General features: G+C 46.4%; 1 protein-coding gene across 2 annotated transcripts in view; it reads left to right on the forward strand.

The window, feature by feature from the left end:
* The window catches only part of syne1b (spectrin repeat containing, nuclear envelope 1b), a 137,535-nt gene that overhangs the window by 73,592 nt on the left and 39,588 nt on the right, over window positions 1-24,355 (forward strand). Inside the window, exons 78-113 of one of the 2 annotated variants that reach the window (XM_045723662.1) lie at window positions 1,707-1,883; window positions 4,032-4,297; window positions 4,838-5,087; window positions 5,174-5,449; window positions 5,583-7,220; window positions 7,449-7,622; window positions 7,910-8,073; window positions 8,586-8,730; window positions 9,072-9,290; window positions 9,660-9,934; window positions 10,212-10,377; window positions 10,664-10,819; window positions 11,410-11,562; window positions 11,794-11,976; window positions 12,247-12,384; window positions 12,709-12,894; window positions 13,201-13,323; window positions 13,526-13,708; window positions 13,956-14,099; window positions 14,325-14,504; window positions 14,810-14,932; window positions 15,490-15,603; window positions 16,317-16,469; window positions 16,662-16,802; window positions 17,568-17,717; window positions 19,609-19,812; window positions 20,336-20,455; window positions 20,636-20,736; window positions 20,903-21,056; window positions 21,256-21,378; window positions 21,624-21,779; window positions 22,091-22,300; window positions 22,630-22,731; window positions 22,891-23,010; window positions 23,204-23,404; window positions 23,696-23,869. In XM_045723662.1, coding sequence (XP_045579618.1) covers window positions 1,707-1,883; window positions 4,032-4,297; window positions 4,838-5,087; window positions 5,174-5,449; window positions 5,583-7,220; window positions 7,449-7,622; window positions 7,910-8,073; window positions 8,586-8,730; window positions 9,072-9,290; window positions 9,660-9,934; window positions 10,212-10,377; window positions 10,664-10,819; window positions 11,410-11,562; window positions 11,794-11,976; window positions 12,247-12,384; window positions 12,709-12,894; window positions 13,201-13,323; window positions 13,526-13,708; window positions 13,956-14,099; window positions 14,325-14,504; window positions 14,810-14,932; window positions 15,490-15,603; window positions 16,317-16,469; window positions 16,662-16,802; window positions 17,568-17,717; window positions 19,609-19,812; window positions 20,336-20,455; window positions 20,636-20,736; window positions 20,903-21,056; window positions 21,256-21,378; window positions 21,624-21,779; window positions 22,091-22,300; window positions 22,630-22,731; window positions 22,891-23,010; window positions 23,204-23,404; window positions 23,696-23,869 — 7,542 coding nt within the window. Of the gene's footprint in view, window positions 1-1,706; window positions 1,884-4,031; window positions 4,298-4,837; window positions 5,088-5,173; window positions 5,450-5,582; window positions 7,221-7,448; window positions 7,623-7,909; window positions 8,074-8,585; window positions 8,731-9,071; window positions 9,291-9,659; window positions 9,935-10,211; window positions 10,378-10,663; window positions 10,820-11,409; window positions 11,563-11,793; window positions 11,977-12,246; window positions 12,385-12,708; window positions 12,895-13,200; window positions 13,324-13,525; window positions 13,709-13,955; window positions 14,100-14,324; window positions 14,505-14,809; window positions 14,933-15,489; window positions 15,604-16,316; window positions 16,470-16,661; window positions 16,803-17,438; window positions 17,718-19,608; window positions 19,813-20,335; window positions 20,456-20,635; window positions 20,737-20,902; window positions 21,057-21,255; window positions 21,379-21,623; window positions 21,780-22,090; window positions 22,301-22,629; window positions 22,732-22,890; window positions 23,011-23,203; window positions 23,405-23,695; window positions 23,870-24,355 lie in introns of those variants that run through there. The other variant, XM_045723661.1, reaches the window with a different exon arrangement.

Genomic DNA, 24,355 nt, shown 5'->3' on the forward strand with positions numbered 1-24,355 from the left:
TTGGTTTTTAGGAACATATACCCAGGTGCCATCTCCTCATTGGTTTTTAGGAGCATATACCCAGGTGCCATCTCCTCATTGGTTTTTAGGAGCATATACCCAGGTGCCATCTCCTCATTGGTTTTTAGGAGCATATACCCAGGTGCCATCTCCTCATTGGTTTTTAGGAACATATACCCAGGTGCCATCTCCTCATTGGTTTTTAGGAGCATATACCCAGGTGCCATCTCCTCATTGGTTTTTAGGAGCATATACCCAGGTGCCATCTCCTCATTGGTTTTTAGGAGCATATACCCAGGTGCCATCGCCTCATTGGTTTTTAGGAACATATACCCACATGGGTGATTGAAAGATGAACTGAGGTCCACACTCCAGTCAGTTGTAGTAATGTACCGTAAAGTTGGTTGCCAAACGTCATATAAAGTCCAAAGAAGAAAAGGAAGCCTGAAGGGAAGAGGAGAGATGATGAGAAACGAAATCGGTTGACCGTTTTATCTGTGGATTAATTTTTGGAGTAGGGAACCTTGTGCATTTCAGGTAAAATCACAATCCAATGTTTATATCCCTGGACAAATTAGCTAGCAACATCAAGCTAGCTAGCTAAATTACCATAAATGTTTAATGCTTTTTGACCTGTCCCCAAATTAATATAATTGGTTCATATATAATTGGTTTTGTTTTGATATTTTAACCTGTATGTCCTCATCGCTCCTGGTGTGGGTGAACAAAATCAATGTGCGCGGGATGGCACACGTGGATACACGCACGTGCCAGTTTTGGTCAGCAATAAATACACACATCTTACTCTCGCAAGTTCTCACAATAAAAAGAGCATTACATTTCACGTCATTAGAATTCAGGGCGAATATGTAGGCCTATAACAGCCTTGGTGCCAGTCTGTTACTGCTCTCTTGCCAACTCCTTATGGAATTGTCATGCAAAACATGAAGTCTGACTTGACAATGACATTGGAGTAGGCAAAAACACTAACAGATCTGGGACCAGGCTAATAGTATGCATACAACAACCAGCAAAGGAATCATAAAACTGATATACAAAAAGACCTACCACAAAACAAGCCTATGTTCAATCCTAGAAAAAAAGGTGGTATCTAGAATCTAAAAGGCTTCTTTGGCTGTCCCCATAGGAGAACCATTTGAATAAACCTTTTTGTTACACTCGTTGTTTGAATGAGGAGACCAAGGTGCAGCATGGTAGGCGTACATCATTTCCTTTAATAATGAACACCAACAAAACAAAAAAATGCAAAACTGAACGTAACGTTCTGCAGGGCTAGACAGCACAATGCAAAAACAAGATCCCACAATCTCAGGTGGGAAAAGGGCTGCCTAAGTATGATCCCCAATCAGAGACAACGATAAACAGCTGCCTCTGATTGGGAACCATACTAGGCCAACAAAGAAATATAAACAGATTTGCCCACCCAAGTCACACCCTGACCTAACCAAATAGAGAATAAAACAGACTCTCTAAGGTCAGGGCGTGACACCTTTTGAGTTCCATGTAGAACCCTTTACACAGAGGGTTCTACATGGAACCCAAAAGAGTTCTACCTGGAACCCAAAAAAATTATGCTATGGGGACAGCTGTAGAACCCTTTTGGAACCCTTTTTTCTAAGAATATGCATAGGTTGACTTCCTTGTTGTACTGCACTCAGCTGTGTACTTCATGTTGTACTGTACAGATGGAGGAGAGGATGTTGAGCTCCCAGGAGCTGTGTGAGGGCTGGAGGGAGATAAAGGGGCAGAAGCAGGAACTATCTGATCAGTTCCAGGACATGGAGCAGCAGCTTCTCAGCCTCTCCAGAAGACCAGCCGAGCTCGAGACCAAGATCGCCCACAACATGCTCACCCAGGCCAAGGTAGGAAGCAGGGTCAATCCCACAACATGCTCACCCAGGCCAAGGGAGGAAGCAGGGTAAATCCCACAACATGCTCACCCAGGCCAAGGTAGGAAGCAGGGACCTGATGACAGACCTAAGTGGTTGAAACATTGTCACCAATTAACCACATCAAATCAAATTGTATTTGTCATATGCAAATACAACAGGTGAAGACCTTACAGTGAAATGCTTACTTACAAGCCCTTAACCAACAATGCAGTTTTAAGAAAGTATGTACTAAAATAAATTGAAGTAAAAAATAAATAAATACAAAGAAACATTTGAAAAATAACTAATAATTAAACGGCAACAATAAAATAACAGGGAACATAGACTGCAGTGTGCAGAGTAAAACATATGTAGTAACAGTCAATAGTTTGGACACCTACTCATTCAAGGGTTTTTCTTTATTTTTACTATTTTCTACATTGTAGAATAATAGTGAAGACATCAAAGCTACGAAATAACACATGGAATCATTTAGTAACCAAAAAAATGTTAACCAATCAAAATATATTTTATATTTGAGATTCTTCAAAGTAGCCAGCCTTTGCCTTGATAACAGCTTTGCACACTCTTGGAATTGTCTCAACCAGCTTCACCTGGAATGCTTTTCCAACAGTCTTGAAGGAGTTCCCACATATGCTGAGCACTTGTTGGCTGCTTTACCTTCACTCTGCGGTCCAACTCATCCCAAACCATCTCAATTGGGTTGAGGTCGGGTGATTGTGGGAGCCATGTCATCTGATGCAGCATTCCATCACTATCCTTCTTGGTCAAATAGCCCTTACACAGCCTGGAGGTATGTTGGGTCATTGTCCTGTTGAAAAACAAATGATAGTCCCACTAAGCGCAAACCAGATGGGATGGTGTATCGCTACAGAATGCTGTGGTAGCCATGCTGGTTAAGTGTGGCTTGATTTATAAAAAAGCAGCAAAGCACCCCCACACCATCACACCTCCTCCTCCATGCTTCGTGGTGGGAACTACACATGCAGAGATCATCAGTTCACCTACACTGCGTCTCACAAAGACACAGCAGTTGGATCCAAAAATCGCAATTTGGACTCATCAGATCAAAGGACAGATTTCCAACGGTCTAATGTCCATTGCTCGTGTTTCTTGGCCCAAGCAAGTCTCTTATTATTATTGGTGTCCTTTAGTAGTGGTTTCTTTGCAGCAATTCGACCATGAAGGCCTGATTCACGCAGTCTCCTCTGAACAGCTGATGTTGAGATGTGTCTGTTACTTGAACTCTGTGAAACATTTATTTGGGCTGCAATTTCTGAGGCTGATAACTCTAATGAACTTATCCTCTGCAGCAGAGGTAACTCTGGGTCTTCCTTTCCTGTGGCGGTGCTCATGAGATCCAATTTCATCATTGCGCTTGATGGTTTTTGCGACTGCACTTCAAGAAACGTTCAAAGTTCCTGAAATGTTACACATTGACTGACCTTCATGTCTTAAAATAATGACGGACTGTCATTTCTCTTTGCTTATTTGAGCTGTTCTTGCCATAATATGGACTTGGTCTTTTACCAAATAGGGCTATCTTCTGTATACCACCCCTACCTTGTCACAACACGACTGATTGGCTCAAACGCATTAAGAAGGAACGAAATTCCTCAAATTAACTTTTAACAAGGCACACCTGTTATTTGAAATGCATTCCAGGTGACTAGCTCATGAAGCTGGTTGAGAGAATGCCAAGAGTGTGCAAAGCTGTCATCAAGGCAAAGGGTGGCTATTTGAAGAATCTGTTTAATACTTTTTTGGTTACTACATGATTCCATATGTGTTATTTCATTGTTTTGATGTCTTCACTATTATTCTACAATGTAGAAAATAGAAAAAATTAAAATACAAACTTCAATGAGTAGGTGTGTCCAAACCTTTGACTGGTACTGTATATTTTTAGGGAGCACTGTCACACTTCCATCTTCACTGGATCCCTAAGAAGACTTAAGTTTGATCTCCCCACATTAAATCTAGATTTAAGAAGTGTGTAACAGTCAATATCAGTTTCACCGATTAGCAGTTTGCTCATATACAAACCACTAACACAGCAGGAGATCAAACATGCACATTGCTCAAATCCAATTAATCTCTCTCCACTCTCTCCAACAGGAGTTTAGCCAACAGCTGCAAAGTAAACAAGCCACCCTATCCAGGATGACAGAGAGTGTGAGTCGTCTGACTGCGGGCCAGGACAGCCCGGAACATGGGGAGATAGGGCGTCTGAGCCATGCCTGGCTGGGGCTATTTCACCAAGCTAACAGGCTGCAGGGCCAGAGACAGGAGGACCTGCAGAGGATCCAGGAGTACCACAACTGCATCACAGCCATGGAGGCACTGTTTGAGCAAGTGTCCAAGGAGTGGGATAACCTGGCCAGGTGGGGTCATCTATCTATCTGAAACCTATCACTGAGTTACTATAGAATGAGATCCAGAGATCTATTGCACTAATTTTGCTCTGATTCCACCCACAATAATATCACAATGCACAATTAAAGTTCATACATAATGTTTTGACAACATCACAAAAAAGCTACAACTTAGAATTTCTTTGGTTCTGTTTGGCTGACTCCAGCAGGTCTTGTTGCTATTTGCTAGTGAATGAGCAGTCCCTTTCATTGCAAAAGTCTATTGATGTGGGACCAGACTCCAGAGCACTCTGTTTATGTAAATAGAAGATTGACTCTGTGTGGGATCAATAGCTGAATAGTCATAGTTGCCATGACAGTGGTAACATGACTTAAGAGTTTGAGAGCTGTACCATCATTATAAAAACCATGACAATGTCTCTCAAACATTCCCTTTCAGCAGTAGACCTGAACTTCTTCTAATGACTCTATTTTCATTAGAATATGTCTTAACTTTGAAAAAGAGTCATTATAATATCCAGTAATTTTATATTTTCATATCCTCCCTAGGACTGATGCTGAAAGTTCATCTGAGCACTTGGAGGCACTGAAGAAGCTCGCCATAGCTCTCGAAGACCAGAAGGGAACTCTGGAGGACCTGAAGGACCAGAGGCAGAAAGTCACCCACCACCTGAACCTGGACGACAAGGAGCTGGTGAAGGAACAGATCAGCCATTTTGAGCAGCGCTGGGTTCAGCTGCAGAGCCTCATCAACAGGAAGATACAGGACTCTGTGCTGACCCTGGAGGACTTGGCCAAGGTCTGTGTGTGTTGTAAAAGGCAGAAGACACATTTCAGTTCTAATCAATGGACAATAAAGTATCTATTTTACTCTATTCTATTCAGGTGGAGGCCCGTCTGAAGGAGGCCAGGGAGTGGGCCGAGGAGCAGCAGCCAGGCCTTTCTGAAGCCATGAAGATGAGTCCTCCTCCAGAGCTGGCCCAAAGCTTCCTCTTCGACCACCTCAGCATTTGCAGCGAACTGGAGGCCAAGCAGCTGCTTCTGGCCCAGGCCATGAGTGATGCTGACCGTGTCCTGGCTCACCTGGGGCTCAACGAGTGCCAGCGCCTGCAGCAGCTCATCTCAGACACTCAGGCCGTGGTGGAGTCACTCAGCGTGAAGGTGGGAGAAGGTTTTATAAAAGGCTATTTGGGTTTCTCACCTCTCCTGCACATGCATGTATACCTTATGTTTACACTGTAACTCATGTTATAAAAAATATATATATTGTATTTTGTGTGCAAATTAAATAAAGGTGGCTCAACGCAGGAAGCACCTCAGCAAGGCCTTCACTGAGAGGACCCAGTTCTTGCAGGCTGTCAACCAGTCCATCACCTGGGTCCAGCAGAATGAGAAGAAGGCCCAGGCGGAGGAGTACATCGCACTGCTACCTGACAACCTGGCCAAGCAGGTTAAGGCCTGCAGGAACATCCAGAGCAGCCTGAAGGCCTACCAGAGCGAGCTGACCTCCCTGTGGTCTCAGGGCAGAGACCTGATGAAGGACGCCATACAGGACGAGAAGGTGGAGATGCTCACCAAGCTGCAGGAGCTGCAGAACATCTTTGAAAAAGCCCTGCAGAAATGTGTCCAGAGGCTCCAAGAACTGGACAAGGTGCTTGTCTCCAGGAAGTACTTCAAGGCAGACCTGGAGAAGATGTGTCAGTGGCTGAAACAAGCAGACATAGTGACCTTCCCTGAAATCAACCTCATGAATGGCGACTTGGAGCTAAACGTGCAGCTGTTGAAGTACCGGCAGATAGTAGAGCAGGCGATGGAATATGAAAACCTCTTACTGATCGTCCAGAGAACTGGTCAGGAGATCCTGCCCACTCTGAATGAAGTGGACCACTGTTACTTGGATGAGAAACTCAATGCCCTGCCACAGAAATACAACAGCATACTGGCTCTGGCCAAAGAGAAACAGGAGAAGATCGAGCAGGCCATCCTAGCCAGAAAGGAGTACGCCTCCTTCATAGATGTGACTCATAATGCATTGAAAGAACTTGAGGAGCAGTTCCATAACTTAGGGATGCAGCCTGTTGGTCTGCAGACAGAGGAGGTTGTGAATTTACTGAGCGACTACAAAGCTCTTCAGGTAGATCTGGGCAACCTTGGTCTGGCTGTCAGCGAACTGAACCAGAAGAAAGAAGGCTTCCGCAGCACCGGTCAACCCTGGAGACCTGAAGAGTTGACCCAGCTGGTGAGCCTTTACAATGGGCTCAAGAGGCTCATCGAACAGCGTGTGGAGCATCTCAACGACACACTGGAGTCCTTCGAGGACCACAAGGCCATGGCCATGCAGGTGGACTCTGAGCTAAAGGCTACCAAAGAACAGCTAGTCAAGGTCAATGCAGAGACCCAGTCGGCGGAGGAGAGGCTGAAGAATTACCATGCCCTGGCCGGGAGTCTTCAGAGCGCCAGCTCTCACCTCTCCAGACTCATGGAGCAGATGGATGACTTGGCTCCTCAGCTGGACAAGGCTGCCCATGAGACCTCAAGGGAACAGGTGGTCCTTTGGCAGGAGGAGCTGCAGTCCCTACAGTCTGCCGTGGGGGAGCTGATAGTGGAGTGTGAGAATAGGTTTGTCCAGAGTAAAGACTTTGAGACAGAGGTGAAGAGAACACTAGACTGGCTGCAGCATATCAGGGATGAGCTGGGCTGTGCTGTGGTAGTGGAGGACGTGAGGGTAGAAAAGGTCCAGGAAGAGATCAGGAAACAGCAGATTATGCAGGATGAGGTTCAGTCCAGGCTGAGGATCGTGGCGGCCCTGAGCAGTAGGGAGAAGCAGAAGTACACCAGCGCCAATGAACTAGTCCCAGCCCACGTTGACCTGAGCCTGGAGGAGATGGCCAAGCTACAGGCTGATGTACAGCAAGCCATGAGTTCCAAACAGGTAAGAAAATATCATACTGTCTCAATATGTTACAATATAAGGGAGTTGGGTTTTTTCCGGGGTTTTCAGAAATCCCGGTTGGAGAATTCCATCTGAGAATTTTGGGAAGTTTTATGGAATTTTGCAAACCTGTAATAATGGCAGTAACAGAACCTATTGGTTGACATTATGTATTGGTGTTGTTGGCTTCACATATTCACCCTCTCGATTCCCCTGTCTGTTCTCCAGATCACCCTGGAGCAGGCCTTGGCGTTGTGTCAGAAGTACCACTTCCGGATGCAGTCTGCGTGTGAGTGGCTGGAGGATGCTGTGGCCTTCCTACAGCTGGCCAGTCTGGGGGTGGACGTAGAGAACTACGAAGAGTGTCTCCGCCAGCAGGAGGACATCCTGGCCTCAGAGCAGGTGGCTGCTCTATTAAAGACACAATGCTATAAGAAAATTAAAACAAAGCTTCAATTAATTGCATCTAATGAATGTTGGCCTTTTTGTCTTTGTTTGATGTGATGGGTTGCCTGTTGCAAGCTAGCTTGGTCCCTGATCTGTTGGTGCTCTTGCCAGATACATTTCAGTATGACAAAGAGTGACATGATAGCACAGACTAGCACTCAGGCTAGCTTCAAGCACTCGTTAATTTATTTACGCAACAGGATAAGAGTTGAAGTTGTTCTCTCCCTTTTTCCTGGGAGCAGAAGTTCCTAGACCACCTGCAGGAGTTGGAGGCTCTGCCCCCCCAACTGGAGAACCTGGTTAACCCCACAACCAAGGAACAGCTCAGACTGAATGTGGAATCTGCTCAGCAGAGAGGAGTGGAAGTCCGGGATCAGCTGCAGAGTCACCAGGACGTCCTGATCAGGTACAGAATTAGAAGAAAAGGTTGTAACCAAAACATTGACAATAAGGGTTTAAAAGTTTTGAATATAGAGAGCGAGACGTTGGTGCAGAGATGGGTAGCTCAAGACCGAGAGTGATTGGACTGGATTGTTTTAATGTGATCGTCATCATTATGACATACTCAATTGAAACTTAGACATGATATACCCTCCAACACATGTCCCCCCTCCAACACAATGTAGTGTATCACACAGATGTTGGATCTTACTTTGGCCAGTATTGTTGCAGCAAAAATAATACTGCAGCAACATGATTTGCAGCAACCTGCACTATGTGTTAGTGCGGGTTTTCGCAGGATTTATGTAAATCATGAAGCTCATCTGCATTTCCTGTGGTGCATGAATATTATCAGCAACAACAAAAGAGTGATCTAATTAAGATACTACATCTGTATGTTCTATCTTCTGTAAATACTTGGCTGCACCATGAAATGTCCTATTGGGACAATAACTGAATTAAATTGACTGTCCCTAGCTGTGTGGCCAAGTGGAAGTCTTACCAGGAGGCGAGGCAGACGGTGATTGAACTGATGAACGAGGCAGAGCAGAAACTTACTGAGTTTTCCACCGCAAAGGCTGCCACCTTTCTGGAGGCCGAGGAGAAACTCAGGAGTCACAGGGTAAAAGAGGACCATGGGAAAATAAAGAGTGTCTTTTATTTTGACTTGTACATTCTTGCTTACTTTGCTAAGGAAAGAGTAATCCGCATTAATCTTTAGTCATCAAAGCACAAAAAAGTGAACTTTAGTAAACATTTTCCAGGGAGAACTTGATTTGTTAAGAACTTACCCTCTGGGCACACACTGGTTGAATAATGCTGTTGATTCCCAGTCTCAATGAAACTACGTTGAACCAACATGGAATAGACGTTGAATTGACGTCTGTGCCCAGTGGGTAATATGTGGATTTACAATGACTCCTCCATTGTGTGTATATTCCCTCCTTCCTTCCTCCCTGCCAGTCCCTGGTGTCGATGGTGAATGGGTTCCAGGAGAAGCTGACAGGGCTGGAGGAGCAGGCATCACAACTGGAGCTGGTGGGGAGTGAGGCCAGCAAGGCCACGATCAGCCGCTCCATGACCACGGTGTGGCAGCGCTGGACCCGGCTACGCAGCGTGGCACGAGGGCAGGAGAGGGTACTGGAGGAGACGGCCCAGGAGTGGAGGACCTTCAGAGAGAAGGTATTGCAACGCTAAACATTAAACATGACTAGATGAGTTGTGAGTACTAAGCAAAACAACGCCAAGCGGTTCTTATAGTACTTCAAATAGTACAATTTCACGCTGTAGCCTATACAAATAAACTGTAGAGAAGACAATAGTAGGAACTAAACAGTATACTAATAGCATATACTGTATTGTGTATCTGTTCCCCATATATCCTGACATTATAGATCCTAGCCTGATCCATATGTTAGTGCTTACAGCTTATGTTTGACATAACAACCTGCCATAGATGTTTGCTGCGGTATATAAGCATAAACACATCTGGAACAAGGCTAAATAGGTACAGCAAAGTATTTTACATGTGCCTGTCTTCGTTCATTTCAGATGGTGAAGCTGAGGAGCATGGTGGAGGATCTACAGAGCCGTATTATAGACTGTGTTGTGGAGAAGGCCTCCAAGGCTACCCTACAGTCTGTGTTGGACCAGCATGAGCTGCTAATCCAGGATGTAGAGAGAGAGCTGTCCTCCCTCACCCTGCTGCGTCAGTATGCCCTCAGCCTGCTCCATGACGTGGAGGTCCCTTCACCATCACCCACCTCTGGACAGGACGAACTACCCAGTCTCAAGGAGATCAGAGCAGTACAAGACCACCTGGAAAGGTATTGAAACAATCAATATTGTTTTTTTTACATGGATCAGTTGGTCACTCACAAATTAGATTAGCCTTCAAATGTCATTTCTAGACGTTGCTTTCAAGGCTAGAATATGATCTGTTGGTTATATTATAAACAACTCAATAGGCCTATAAAGAAGGACCTGAATGCTTAGTATTACTTACTTAATCCTCTTCATTCCGAGAGGAACATAGGGTTAAAGTTTCCATCGCCTTCACTCTTGAATACAGATAATAGTGGTTTTATTTCTCTCCTCCACCAGTCTGCTGCAGCAGGCGCAGACCAAGCGTACCCAGGCTGGGGTGGAGCTGAGGGACAGAGAGGAGGTAGAGAAGAATCTCAGTGTGGTCAAAGCCTGGATCCAGGAGACCAGGGAGCTGCTCCTCAACCCCGCCTCAGATATAGATGCTCTGCTGCAGGAGCTGGAGGTAAGCAGCTGGCAAACCCTATGGAACTAAAGACAGAGTTAACACCATCTAACACATCATTCTATTGACTACATATGACTCTGTCACAAAAATAACTAGTTCATTGCCAAAACTCCATAAGGCATTTACTCAACTGTTGTTTCAAGCAGTATTGTATGCTATGGCGTAGTCTCAGGCTGGGATCGATGCTAGCTGTGGTGTGAATTAAAGAATTGTTATGTGAGTTGCTTGTTTTCGAGTATTGGCACATGTGGACATGACCATGTTTCTCTTATGTATTGTACAGGTGGTTCACGGTGATGTGATTGGCTACCGTCAGCATGTGGATAAGATAGCTGAGCAGCAGCAGAGCAAGTATCTGGATCTGTACACCATCCTGCCCTCAGAGATCTCCATGCAGCTGGCTGAGGTGTCCCTAGCACTGGGGGCCATCGAGGACCAGGTACTGTACTGGACTATGTAGGGCATGGATAGACATCCATTACATTTTGCAATTGTAAGATTTTGCGAAGGTTTTGCAATTGTATAACTAATTTCCTGCAATTCTACACATTTTGCCATATGGTGTTTGCAGTTTTTAATACGATAACTGATGATCAATGGGCCCCACCCCGGTTGGTAATTCAACCATTCTCACTACAAGTTTAAATAGCTGGCCACTATTCTAACTTACCAATCCCCCAAAAATTGATGACATGGGCTAATTGTGTTTTTTTTTATGTATTTGCCTTTATTTAACTAGGCAAGTCAGTTAAGAACAAATTCTTATTTTCAATGACAGCCTAGGAACAGTGGGTTAACTGCCTTGTTCAGGGGCAGAAAGACAGATTATTATTATTTTTTTTTTTTACCTTGTCAGCTCAGGGATTCGATATTGCAACCTTTCGGGTTACAAGTCCAACACTCTAACCACTAGGCTACCTGCTGATGCACAACCAAATTTCGAAATCGCACTATATCAACTATCTTTTACTGATGTACATTATAACAGGGTTGATTTGTGTATTTCCTTCCTCTTCTGATTTTCCCAAGGTTCTGTCCAAAGAGAAAGAGATCCAGAAGACAAGAGACATCAAGGAGGACATCAGTTCCAGGATCCATGACGTGTCGGAGAAGATGAAAGCCATCTCCACCAGTCTCAATGACAAAGCCAGCGATGTCCATCACGCTAAAGACGAGACCAAGGTGAGCGCGAGCTGAAGAGGCTCATGCATACGGCTCTTAATCAGGGTTGGGGTCAATTTCATGTCAATTTAGTAAATTCAGGAAGTAAACTCAAATATTCCAAATATTATTTTCTGCTCTTACATAACATGTGTTGTTTTCCCTCTACATACAAAGTGAATGAGCATACAGAGCTGTTATCTTAGTCAGTTTATTTATTAACTCAGAGTTTCTCTCCTCTGCTCTCCACAGTGTCTTTGTGATGACCTGGAGAGCTGTCATCGGACTCTGTCAGAGCTGGATGCTGCGGTCCAGGAGTTCGGAAGACGAAACCCCATCTTGGCCAAACAGCTGAGTGATGCCATCATCAAGTTAGGAGACATCCACCACCACACTGCCAGACTGGCCGAGTGTAGGACCATCTGGTTCAAAAAGGTTAGGAACCAATTGTATCAAGAAAAGGTTGGGTAAAAATACAAAATACATGTGAAGTCTAGTTGTTGTTACACTGTTGAGTTGTTGTTGTAACCCTGAAGAGATGGCATCAATGTACGGTGTTGCCCAGCCCAGAGTGTTTACATGGGGCCATTTGACTTTTAATCCTAGTAATATCATAACACACATTGTCTGTGTCACTAAGGTGTCCAATTCCCTGACGCCTGTTCCCTAGTTCCTCATTGCCTCTCTTGTTATCTCTCCCTCCAGGCAGGGACCCATCTAGAGGAGTACAATGAGATGCTGGACTTCATAGTGAGGTGGTCGGAGAAAGCCAAGGGCCTGGTGAGGGCCAACATCATCTGGAACTCCTCCTCTCATCTGCAGGAACAGATAAGGATGGACGAGGTGGGTGGAGATCGACATGAATAAACACATGATGGAGAGCTGCTGGATTAAAATGCTAATACAAACTGTATTAAACCCTCTCGCTGTTCACTTCCACTGTACCCTCTGCAGCGATGGTGTGTGTGTGTGTGTGTGTGTGTGTGTGTGTTCTGTTACCCTGTCCTATCATTCTCCCTCTAACCAGGGATCCAGGATGTTGGTTCTCTTTAACCGGCACCTCTCAGGATTCATCCATCACTAGGTTGCACTCATTTTCATAGACAGTGTCCTCTTACTCCATTCATTACCTGTATTGTGTTGTCTTCCTCCTCTCCCCATCATCAGTCCATGCTGCGTGAGTCTCGAGAGCTCCATGGGGACCTGCAGGCCATGGGAGAGAAGGTGGAACTGCTGTCTGAGGTGCTGCAGACAGAGAACATGTCCCAGCAGGTGTGTGAGCTGAGCCGCCACACCGAGGAGCTCCAGCAGACCATCAGGACACGGCTGCAGAGCCTTCAGGACGCAGCCAAGGTACTGACTCAGACATACTGAATACACTGGCTTAGCATTTAGCCTAGCATCGGAATTTACTGTTGCATTGTTGTTAGTCTTTGTTTCAGAGTCAGTCGTTGTGCATAATTTTGTCAATGTGTAAATAGCTTTTAGCATCTCAGTGTTATTCTCACCTGTACATAAAAACATATTTGATTGATTGACCTGTGTGTAGTCCTATTGACAGGCGGTTAACATGAATTGGTTAGCCAGCCAGCTAGCACTCACTAGATTTGGTTCTGGGTTCCAAGAATAACCCGTGTGTGTCCTGTGTCGTCCCCTCAGAGTATGGAGCCTTTGGAGTACGAGGTGAAGACCCTACAAGTGGCTCTGGAACAGGTCCAAGCTACACTGACCTCTCCTGAACTTGCCCGACAGAGTCTCAAAGAACAACTGGCCCAGAGACAGGTAGCTAACTTCAATTCTACTTTAACCAGAGAATAACACAGAATTTTAAATAGCATTTTATTCTCATATCTTGTTGTTGTTGTTGTTCTTCATCTTCACATCCTCTTCTTTCTCTGTCTCTTTCTACTTCTCCTACCTACGTCTCACACTTACTTAAGGCTTGACGGTAGAATGTAAAGTTTCCTCCTGTCTGTTCTCCTAGCGTGTGCTGTCAGAGATGGAGGGCTTCAAGCAGCAGGTGCAGGCAGTGCAGCTGTGTCAGAGCGCACTGCGTGTCCCAGAGGAGGTGATGCCTGGCCTGGCTATCTGTCACACAGCACTGGGCCTACAGCAGGAGGCCAGCCAGCTACAGCATGTTGCAATACAGCAATGCAACATTCTACAGGTAGGGAGGCCGCAGCACATTGTGTAACGGATGAGAAACCGCATAATGAATAAGACTGCCTGTGACTGAAGACTTGTGTTAATTCCCCGAGCTAATGCCTAGGTTTTAGCTCAACATAACAACAGTCTTGAGGCACACAGAAGACCAGGGTTTCAAATCCAGTTAGCCACACCTGCAAGCCACGAACAGTTCACATCCTACATTGTGCACCAGTATTGACGTTCCTTGGTTTCCTGTCCTTCTGTAGGAGGCTGTTGTGCAGTATGAGCAGTATGAGCAGGAGGCGAAGCATTTCCAGGGGCTGATAGAGGACGCCCACAGGGTCATCCAGGACCAACCCATTCCCACCAGCAACATCCAGGAACTGCAGGCTCAGATCCTACACCATGAGGTATAGTACACCACATTGACAGTGGAAGAAAATCTAATATTTTGCATATATAAAGGAATTGAAAACCTCTAGATTATGGTACTGGTTCTGATAAGTAGGTATCCAAAACAAATGTAAAAATAAACTAAATAAACATTGTATAAGTGTATGCCTACAGTGTATATAGATGCTTAGCTCCCTTGTTGTGACCATAACCACTGACTGTGATTGGGATGCTACTAACAGGAGCTGGCCCAGAAAATCAAGGGTTACCAGGAGGAGATAGCCAGTCTGAACTCCAAGTGTAAGATGCTGACTGTGAAGGCCAAACACGACACCATGCTACTCACTGTGAGTGACACGGAGCGGGCGGGGCTTACTGTGGAGGACCTGGATGGAGACACAGACAAACCGTCTGTTCTTATGGTGACTGGCTGACTCCCCTCCTTTACTAATGATGTGTTTTGTACTGCATGTATTTTCTGATTACCGGTAATTAACTAACTCAGACAAATCACTCCACTGTTAATCCTGCGACCCTTCATCAAATCTGGAATCTCCCGTCTAGCATGCTGTCTGTCAGAAAGACTGCTGAATGTGCTAGTCTTACTGAGTTCTGCATGAATGATCTGATTGATTAACTAACTCAAACCATCTTGGTGATGGACTGTCTCTAAAACGTGAATGCTCTTTGTGTATCTGTCCTCTCTAACTGTCCTGCGGTGTGTCAGATGACAGCTGGCCGCTGTCACACCCTTCTGTCCCCCGTCATGGAAGAGTCTGGGGAGGAGGGTACCAGCAGTGAGATCTCCTCTCCTGTCTGTCGCTCCCCTTCTCCCAGCACTCACACCCAGGTATCACCTACTGAGCACTCTCTCGCTTTCTCTCTCTCTCGCCCTCTCTCTTCCTCTCTCTCTCTTCTCTCTCTCCATCCCCTGTCATCCTGTATTAAATCCATTGCATTAGCACTGATTAACTCATAGCTACTGGCTACTGTACTTCTCCACTAAGTTCCTGCCCACATACCTTAATGTTTACCGACCTATACACCAAGTAACACTGTGGTGCCTCTCTGTGAAGGCTTACGCATCAACCCCTCTATCTGTGAAGGCTTACACATCAACCCCTCTATCTGTGAAGGCTTGCACATCAACCCCTCTATCTGTGAAGGCTTACACATCAACCCCTCTATCTGTGAAGGCTTACACATCAAACCCTCTATCTGTGAAGGCTTACACATCAAACCCTCCTATCTGTGAAGGCTTACACATCAACTCCTATCTGTGAAGGCTTACACATCAACTCCTATCTGTGTAGGCTTACACATCAACTCCTCTATCTGTGAAGGCTTACACATCAACCCCTCTATCTGTGAAAGCTTATTTTGCTCACTTGTGTTGTCTTCTTTCAGATGGGACGAGACACCCTCCCCAGAGCTCCCATACAGGAGCTAAATAACCCGACGTTTGAATCTGAGGCTAACCTAGATGACCTTCAACGCTCCTGGGAGACCCTGAAGAATGTGGTACGCAATTCATATATACCTAATTTATGCTGCTACCTACACTACCGTTCAAAAGTTTGGTGTCAAAAGTTTGGTATGAGATCTTCAGTTTCTTGGCAATTTCTCGCAAGGAATAGCCTTCATTTCTCAGAACAAGAATAGACTGACGAGTTTCAGAAGAAAGACTTTGTTTCTGGCCATTTTGAGCCTGTAATCGAACCCACAAATGCTGACGCTCCAGATACTCAACTAGTCTAAAGAAGGCCAGTTTTATTGATTCTTTAATCAGAACAACAGTTTTCAGGTGTGCTAACATAATTTCAAAAGGGTTTTCTAATGATCAATTAGCCTTTTAAAATGATAAACTTGGATTAGCTAACACAACGTGCCATTGGAACACAGGAGTGATGGTTGCTGATAATGGGCCTCTGTACACCTATGTAGATATTCCATTAAAAAAAATCTGCCGTTTCCAGCTACAGTAGTCATTTACAACATTATCAACAATGTCTACACTGTATTTCTGATCAATTTGATGTTATTTTAATGGACAAAAAATGTGCTTTTCTTTGAAAAACAAGGACATTTCTAAGTGACCCCAAACTTTTGAACGGTAGTGTATGTCCTATCCTCACTTGCTTTTATGTTTGACTACCTCAACTATGTGGAAAAGTTTACAAATCAACTGTGAAGTACAACTATTTTTGACTACTGCTATGTCCTCTCCTGTTCAGATCAGTGAGAAGCAGAGGTCTCTGTATGAGGTGCTGGAGAAGCAGCAGTGCGACCAGGGTTCTCTTCAGTCTATCTCCTCTAAGATGGAGGCCAAACTCAACAAGCCACTGGAGGCTGACCGGAGCACAGATAGTCATATGGAAGCCCATCAGGTAAGGGAGTATCAGAATCACTTGAGACAGAAAACATAACATTTCGCTATGCTCAAGATACCAATTTCCGCATGACCCTATGTTTTCCATATTCGTCAACTACAATGTAATATTATGGTTCCAACCCTAATCAATGCTCAGTGCTCAGCATAGCCTTCCCATCCTAACTAACACTGTTATTTCCTCTACCAGGCCGGGGTGGAGGAGGTTCAGAGGCCGCAGGAGGAGATAGACAAGCTGCAGACCAGCTTCTCAGACGAGCTTGGTTCTGCTGCTGTGGACGACATGGCCACCATACAGATGAAGGCCTCAGGAGAACGACAGCTACTGGAGGTAGTCAAGCTCCGTGTTCTATATCTGTGACAGATAGGGGCACTGACACTGCCTCAGATTTGTATTGATATTTTATTGCGTTACTATTTTTCCTTTAGTTTATTTAGCGAATTTTTGCATTTCACGGAAAGATTGTGTTCAGCGCACGTGACAAACTACATTTTATTTGATTTTGATCAGATGTTAATTAAGCAGTAGATTTGAAGGTTTGAGTGTCTAAGTTGAGATGGCCATTAAAAGTATGTAAATTGAGGAGTCAAGCTTCGTGAGCATAACAACTAGCTGTGCCTAGCATATTTCATGTGATGTCTTGTCCCGTGCTGCCCTGGTCTGTCCAGGAGCGTGTCAGTGACCGTCTAGAGGAGCAGCATCAGGAGCGTGTCAGTGACCGTCTGAGGAGAGATAATATGCGGAGGAGCAGCATAGGAGCGTGACTCTAGAGGAGCAGCATCAGGAGCGTGTCAGTGACCGTCTAGAGGAGCAGCATCAGGAGCGTGTCAGTGACCGTCTAGAGGAGCAGCATCAGGAGCGTGTCAGTGACCGTCTAGAGGAGCAGCATCAGGAGCGTGTCAGTGACCGTCTAGAGGAGCAGCATCAGGAGCGTTAGTCTAGAGGAGCAGCATCAGGAGCGTGTCAGTGACCGTCTAGAGGAGCAGCATAGGAGCGTGTCAGTGACCGTGAGGAGCAACATCAGAGCGTGTCAGTGACCGTCTAGAGGAGCAGCATCAGGAGCGTGTCAGTGACCGTCTAGAAGAGCAGCATCAGGAGCGTGTCAGTGACCGTCTAGAGGAGCAGCATCAGGAGCAGACCTTACAACATTACCTCAACCAAGCTGACCAGATTGACCAATGGCTGCTCAGCACCCGCGAAGCCCTCTGTCCCAGTGCTGAGGAGGAGCAGCTCATAGACGGCCAGGTTAGAACAGAGGTCCCCCTACTGGCAGATAAACACACACACGCACACACACACACAGGCACGCACGCACACACACACGTAAATATGCACAGACACACACATGCACACACACAGAGTCCCTTTGTTTAACAGTTCCTCAGTGATTCACATGAGTTTTCCCCTTTTACCCAGCCGTTCATTTAACTTCCAATGATTAAATCTCACTATAACTCCTGCTTTTTGATTCTGCCTCTCACATATGGATCCACCCCGCGGGGTAGAAACCTGGCAGCAGTAAACAAGAGTGTTAGCAGCATAGTTAGAGGGCGGGGCTGCCTTCAGGGGATTGGTTAGGTTACTAAGCGGCTGTAACACTAGTCTAGTTAGGCAGATTATGCAGATGTCTTTTGTGTCTCTACTTGGGGCCTATTCAGTGACAACATAGGGGTCGGGTCAGCAGGGGGGCTGGCTTATTCGTTAGATTAATTGAATTCCGACTGCAGGGATTGGTTGGTGGCGGAAGTGGGCCAGCCTACTGGAATATCAAAGTATGGAATCCCAACTGACAGGCAGGGAGGGTGGAGGATGAGGGGGAGGGGGAGGGGGGAGTCACTCCCTTTCTTGAAGAGACCTGTTTAACTTACCGATATACACTTAGGCAAGGCTATGGGTCTCATCTTAATGGAGGATTAACCCTTCATGTAGGAATCTTTGGGTCTTCTGTGGTAGCTCCAGTATCTTTTCATTGCAAGGACCTATTGTGATCCAGGCCACCTGGGAATCTATAGTTGAGCGGGAACATGTATACTGAACATGGGACGTGAAGGATTAGTGGTAGTGTGCTGTGTTGTTAGGGAGGCGAGGGTGTTGGTAGGGAGGTGGCCCTACAATGATGAGAGACCTGCTGCTAATGAAGGGGTCTATACAGACCATGGGCCTGGGGGTCCACTTAACTGTCTGCCTGGTGGGCCTGGTTAACTGTCTGCCTGGTGGGCCCGGTTAACTGTCTGCCTGGTGGGCCTGGTTAACTGTCTGCCTGGTGGGCCCGGTTAACTGTCTGCCTGGTGGGTTCGGTTAACTGTCTGCCTGGTGGGCCCGGTTAACTGTCTGCCTGGTGGGCCTGGTTAACTGTCTGCCTGGTGGGCCTGGTTAACTGTCTGCCTGGTGGGTTCGGTTAACTGTCTGCCTGGTGGGCCCGGTTAACTGTCTACCTGGTGGGCCCGGTTAACTGTCTGCCTGGTGGGCCCGGTTAACTGTCTGCCTGGTGGGCCCGGTTAACTGTCTACCTGGTGGGCCCGGTTAACTGTCTGCGTGGTGGGCCTGGTTAACTGTCTGCCTGGTGGGCCTGGTTAACTGTCTGCCTGGTGGGTTCGGTTAACTGTCTGCCTGGTGGGCCCGGTTAACTGTCTACCTGGTGGGCCCGGTTAACTGTCTGCCTGGTGGGCCCGGTTAACTGTCTGCCTGGTGGGCCCGGTTAACTGTCTGCCTGGTGGGCCTGGTTAACTGTCTGCCTGGTGGGCCTGGTTAACTGTCTGCCTGGTGGGCCTGGTTAACTGTCTGCCTGGTGGGCCTGGTTAACTGTCTGCCTGGTGGGCCTGGTTAACTGGCTGCCTGGTGGGCCTGGTTAACTGTCTGCCTGGTGGGCCCGGTTAACTGGCTGCCTGGTGGGCCCGGTTAACTGGCTGCCTGGTGGGCCCGGTTAACTGGCTGCCTGGTGGGCCCGGTTAACTGTCTGCCTGGTGGGTTCGGTTAACTGTCTGCCTGGTGGGCCCGGTTAACTGTCTGCCTGGTGGGTTCGGTTAACTGTCTGCCTGGTGGGCCTGGTTAACTGTCTGCCTGGCGCCTGATTGACTGAAGGGTACACTTGGAAGGCAGCACGATGTTTGAGCTGGCCTCTCTCCTGCTGCTCCAGAACATGCTGCAGGAGATAGAGCAGAAGGTGGTGGCCCTGTCGGAGCTGACCATGCGCAGCGAGAGCCTGCTTCTGGAGGGAAGGCAGGAGACGTGGCTGGACATGAGGGAGGACACAGAGCAGCTGGCCAGGAAGCTGCGGACGCTGAAGGGAAGTCTGCTGGAGCTGCAGAGGATGCTGCAGGACAAACACATCAACATCCAGGTCAGGCTTTTTTCTGGATACCTGTAACTCTGACTAAAGTGCTCTACATGAGATGCGGTAGTAGAGAGAACAGTCTATGACTGGGGTGGCTGGGGTCTTTGACAATTTTTAGGGCCTTCCTCTGACATCGCCTGGTGTAGAGGTCCTGGATGGCAGGCAGCTTAGCCCCAGTGATGTACTGGGCCGTACGCACTACCCTCTGTAGTGCCTTGCAATCAGAGGCCGAGCAGTTGCCGTACCAGGCAGTGATGCAACCAGTCAGGATGCTCTCGATGTTGCAGCTGTAGAACCATTTGAGGATCTCTGGACCCATGCCAAATCTTTATAAATAGGCTTTGTCGTGCCCTCTTCACCTAGCCTTAACCCAGCCTTAACCTAGCCTTGATGTTTGGTCGGTCTTGTTGTCAAGATATGAATCAAACGAATCCTTACATGAATAACCATATCTCTTGTCTTTTTGCTCACAACTGTTTCCATAAGTAACCCTCTCTCTGCCTGTGTCCGGTTCCATGGCTCTCTGCAGGACCAGGAGGACAGAGAGTCTGACTCCACTCTGTCTCAGGGGCCCAGCGTGCAGGACCGCCTGGTCCAGGCCCACACCACACTCTCACAACACCACCAGGACAGCCTCCAGAGACAGAGGGTAGGGAAGTCTTTCTCCCTCACACATACTCCCACTATCAATGCCATGTCCGTGTGTGAAAGATCCTGTTTGTTTGAATGAATGAATGAATGAATGAATGAATGAATGAATGAATGAACAAACTAACAATCCTTCATTCAAAGAGAAGCAGACTGATCACGTTTGTGTGTTGTTGTTTAGGAGCTGGAGGAGCAGCTAGCTGAACAGAAGAAGCTGTTACAGTCTGTAGCCAGTAGAGGAGAGGAGATGCTGATAAAGCAGGCCTCACCTAGCAGTGTCAGGTATAAACACCTGAGAGAACAGCAACACAATGGTCTGACATGGAGATTCTGTTGACTTTCCAGCACTTTATCTTCTGTAGTGTATCATGTTTTTACGTTATGTGATATTGTATATGTTTTTGGTCTGTTGAGGTTCTTTGCTTCACATTATGTTTTTGGTGTGTAGTATGACAGAGCCCTTCTCTCCGGAGATACTGCTGGAGCGAGAGACCCGGGCTGCCCAATACCAGATGAGACAGAGGTGGGAGAGCCTGAGGAAAGACCTGCGCACCAAGCTCCAGCTCCTACAGAAAACCCTGGAACAAGACCACAAGCAACAGGTACTGACCTCACCGTCCATCAACGCCTACTCCCAGCAGGCAACACTGGTTGAAAGGCAGTTCTGGTTGTAATTACGTTATTTCAAACAGATTTTCCCGCTGAGCTGTAGCAAGTACTTTTATAAATCATTCTGAACTCATATCCTCTGAGGTACTGTACTGTGATGTCTGATGGTGACGTGGCTATACTCTGTTCCAGGTTTACTCCAGAACTGCCGCTGGGACCCTGTTTAAAGGAGGGATGGGTAAAACAGAGGATACATCTTCACTGAAGACGTTATATGAGGGTTTCAGCCAAACGATGGAGGAGATGTCTTGTCAAGTAGGTTATAACACTATAACATCACTGTTATTGTACTGTATGTTGTCCTTGTTTTCTGTTGTTGAATTATGTTTATGTATGGAAATATACAGTTCAGCTATGCACTGTATCTATCAGGAATGGGGACAATTCCATTTCAGCTCAGTAAATCCTTCCTGAATTGACTGAATTGAAATGGGAATTTCTGTTCTTGAATTGACTGTATTGAAATGGAATTGACCTCAACCCTGGTATCTCTGTCAAAGACTGGGGCCTCTGAGGGCAAGGTGATCCCCATGGAGCAGCATCTCTACCAGGCCGTGTCAGCTACCTCCTCCTGGCTGGATGGTGTGGAGAACACCCTGTTCTCTGGTCCTGTGCTGCTGACAGAGAACGCTGAGACACAGCTACAAAACCAGGAGGTAGACTACTGCAACATCTAACATCCATTTTCACAAAGCACACAATGTCTACTCTCTTAGTATTATGTCATCTCAGAATGTGATCATGGTCTTTAAAACAGCCAGCCGGTCCCTAATCATCCTAGCCCTTTTCAGATGTTCAGATCTGAAGGATCTGTATAGATATAAGCAGTGTAGTGGTGGAGCTTCTGTATTGGGCCAAGGGGAAGGTTTAGGGAGAAAATAAAGACTCCTTCAAAGTCTTCCTCCATTCCTGTGTTTCACCTGGTGCCAGGGATGTTTGGTGATTCTGTCATCGCTGTTTCCTCCAGGCCTTAGGGAAGGATGTCAGTGAGGTGACTGGGGAGGTGAGCCACAGTCGGGGTCTCCTAGGCCAACCTACAGGGCTGTGTGTGGAGGACCAGGTCCTGTTAGAGGACGCACTGGACTGTCTGACAGAGAGGTTGCAAACTCTGGACTCTGCCCTGGAGCGACGCTGTGAACACATGAGGACTAGGATGCAGGAACTCACTTACTATCAGGTATGTTAGGATCATAGTCCATGGTTACGATACTGTATATGTACATGTGGTATACTTGTCTCTAGTCATTGTACTATTATGCAGAAACTTAGCCACAGACTAACAGGTTAGGCTACTGTACATCTGGTGTACTTGTCCCCTTTTGAGACAGTTTCTGGACTCAGATCAAGCCTATTCTTGGACTAAAACGCTTGCTTGTTGAAAATGGTTTTAAGTCCAGGAATGGCCTTAAGCTGGGTCCAGGAAACTGTCATTAAGTGTTATATTACTATCGTACTGTATCTCTGTATAAGCAATGCATTGAGTTGATCATGTATTGGTTAATGCAGATGGAGTCACAGCTTCTCCTTGCTGATTTAACCGACACCAAGTGTCAGATCCTTCAGACGTTGGCTGGAGCCACGGACAGACCAGGATCCAAACAGCTTGAGGTGAGACATAAGGGGGTCATACGTGCTCATGACAAGTCTTACAATGCATTATAACTGCAGGCTTTAATTTCCTCTCTTTAAGTTCTTCCTGCTCTTATTATAAAAAATAACAAAAATACATTTTATAAAATGCTAACCAGTATTGGTTTTGTCTGGTAGGTCATAGCTGAGGCTGAGGAGGGTTTGAGAGAGTTTGAGCAGAGAATCACCCAGCTGAAAACAAGAGGAACAGAACTACAGGCAGAACAGATGTCCACCAATGAGATGCTCAAGCTACAGGTATCTGACCTCTCCATACAGACAGTTCACACACAAAAAAATACACACAGACAGACACACAGACACAAACACAAAATTATTCACCAATGTATGTTTACACAAACACTGCATAAACATGAATTAATCATATTATATCTGTATGTCTTTTCCGCCTCCTTCTTCTTCTTCTTCTTCTCCTTCTCCTCATCTACAGGATGCCTATGAGGAGTTGGTGATGACGGTGGGCTCGCGGCGTAGCAGCCTGAACCAGAACATGGCTCTGAAGGGGCAATATGAGCGGGCTCTGCAGGACCTGGCTGACCTGATGGACACTGCTCAAGACAAGATGGCCGGCGACCAGAGGGTCATCGCCAGCTCTGTGGAGGAAGTTCAGATTCTCCTTGACAAACACAAGGTAGACTTTAACCTTCCATAGAAGTAGATTTACAATAATTTGAATAATACAATCAATAAAATACATCAAAGTATTTTACTATAAGTCAAAAAGCAATTCAAGACTACAGAATTTTAGGAATTCTGTGTGAATAGTGCAAATTCCCTGAGCGCAGCTCAAACTCAAACTTTGGTCACCATGACCAAAGGCAATGACCGTAACCTCTGCTCCAAGAAAGATGGCTGCCTCGGGGTAGCCTATTTAACGCCATCTTCATTGCAGTATTGCTCAAGAGTGTTTTTCTCTCTCCAGGAGTTCTTCCAGGGTCTGGAGTCCCACATGATCCTGACGGAGACGTTCTTCAGGAAGATCAGTGGCCTGGTGGTTCCCAGAGAGAAGCAGGCTCTGGAGGAGATACTGACCCTGGCCCAGGGAGTCCTCAAACAGGCCCACAGGAGAGGGGTGGAGCTGGAGTACATACTGGAGGTAGGGGAGTTGTAGTAGTACTAAACTCAGCAAATAAAGAAATGTCCTCTCACTGTCAACTGCATTTATTTTCAGCAAACTTAATGTGTAAATATTTGTATGAACATAACAAAATTCAACAACTGAGAAATAAACTGAACAAGTTCCACAGACAAAGGGGTGGTCAAAAGTAACAGTCAGTATCTGGTGTGGCCACCAGCTGCATTAAGTACTGCAGTGCATCTCCTCATCGTGGTTCTTGTTGTGAGATGTTACCCCACTCTTCCACCAAGGCACCTGCAAGTTCCCGGACATTTCTGGGGGGAATGGCCCTAGCCCTCACCCTCCGATCCAACAGGTCCCAGACGTTCTCAATGGGATTGAGGTCCGGGCTCTTCGCTGGCCATGGCAGAACACTGACATTCCTGTCTTGCAGGAAATCACGCACAGAACGAGCAGTATGGCTGGTGGCATTGTCATGCTGGAGGGTCATGTCAGGATGAGCCT

Source organism: Salmo salar, chromosome ssa09 (genome assembly GCF_905237065.1).
Source record: "Salmo salar chromosome ssa09, Ssal_v3.1, whole genome shotgun sequence".
Taxonomy (NCBI): Eukaryota; Metazoa; Chordata; class Actinopteri; order Salmoniformes; family Salmonidae; genus Salmo; species Salmo salar.